This window comes from Plasmodium inui (genome assembly GCF_000524495.1).
Source record: "Plasmodium inui San Antonio 1 unplaced genomic scaffold supercont1.172, whole genome shotgun sequence".
Classification (NCBI taxonomy): Eukaryota; Apicomplexa; class Aconoidasida; order Haemosporida; family Plasmodiidae; genus Plasmodium; species Plasmodium inui.
In genome coordinates, this window is record NW_008482006.1 from 13,748 (window position 1) to 14,702 (window position 955).

General features: G+C 29.0%; 1 protein-coding gene across 1 annotated transcript in view; it reads right to left on the reverse strand.

Annotated features, from left to right (window-relative positions):
- Positions 1–786: 786 nt before the first annotated feature.
- The window catches only part of C922_05770 (hypothetical protein), a gene marked incomplete at both ends in the record, with an annotated part of 302 nt that continues 133 nt past the window's right edge, over positions 787–955 (reverse strand). The window contains one exon of the mRNA XM_008821341.1: positions 787–953. Within this exon, the coding sequence (XP_008819563.1) occupies positions 789–953 (165 nt within the window). The remainder of the gene's footprint in view (positions 954–955) is intronic.

Genomic DNA, 955 nt, shown 5'->3' on the forward strand with positions numbered 1-955 from the left:
AAATTATTATTCTTAACTTAATCTGTTAAAAGAATATATTTGCTATTCTCTATTTTTTTTTCTTTTTTCCTGGTTAATTCGTTCTATATTTTTCAATACATGGTACGATAAGCGAAATGTAAGTCAATAGGAATATGCTCACTAATTAGAATCCTAACAGAGTACAAGTTCTGTATAGTATGCTTATATGGGGTTACACATCCCCCAATAATTAGAAGATAGAATTTATAATGCCTCGCCGATTTGTAAGATGTGAGGGCTTTCCATAGATTACACCCTAAATTATCAGTTTCCGTATTAATATTCATACGCATAATAGGTCTACTTCTACAAAAAAAAAGAAAAAATATTTCTCTGCAGGATTTATTTACTCGTAAGAAACAGTTTCTAATTTTTCCAATGATAATAAAATAATTGTAAATTTCTCTTACTCCCTCCTATCCTGCTCCAACACCATTGTATTAATTTTATACCGAATATAATCTAATGCTAATATAAAAATCAAATGAAGGGGTCATTCATTTGGAATATGGCATCCAAAATATGATATAGATGTTGTCATATACAATTATACAGAATTCAGACTTTGTAATTATCAGGGAAAATATTGGATCTGGGAAGAATTTTAAAAATCTACAAGCAGTGTAATTTTTTTCTTTTTACTTTATTTCGTGTTATATGTTCATTAAGCTTTGTTTTTGAGAATGGTTGTTTCCTTTTATAAACATTGCTCGCAAAGGTATTTTTTTGTCTATAGATCAGCAATATACACGCATATGTGCTTACATATATTTTTTTCTTTTCCTCATCTGTCTCTTGTATTTAGGAATTCCTTTTATTTCTATGTTGTATAAAGATGAGTGTTTTTCCTTCCGTTTGTTTCTTTGTCCCTTTTTCTGCTTCCCCTTCTCATTTTCCACTTCCGATTGTTTTACTCGTTTTCTTTTTTTTCTTT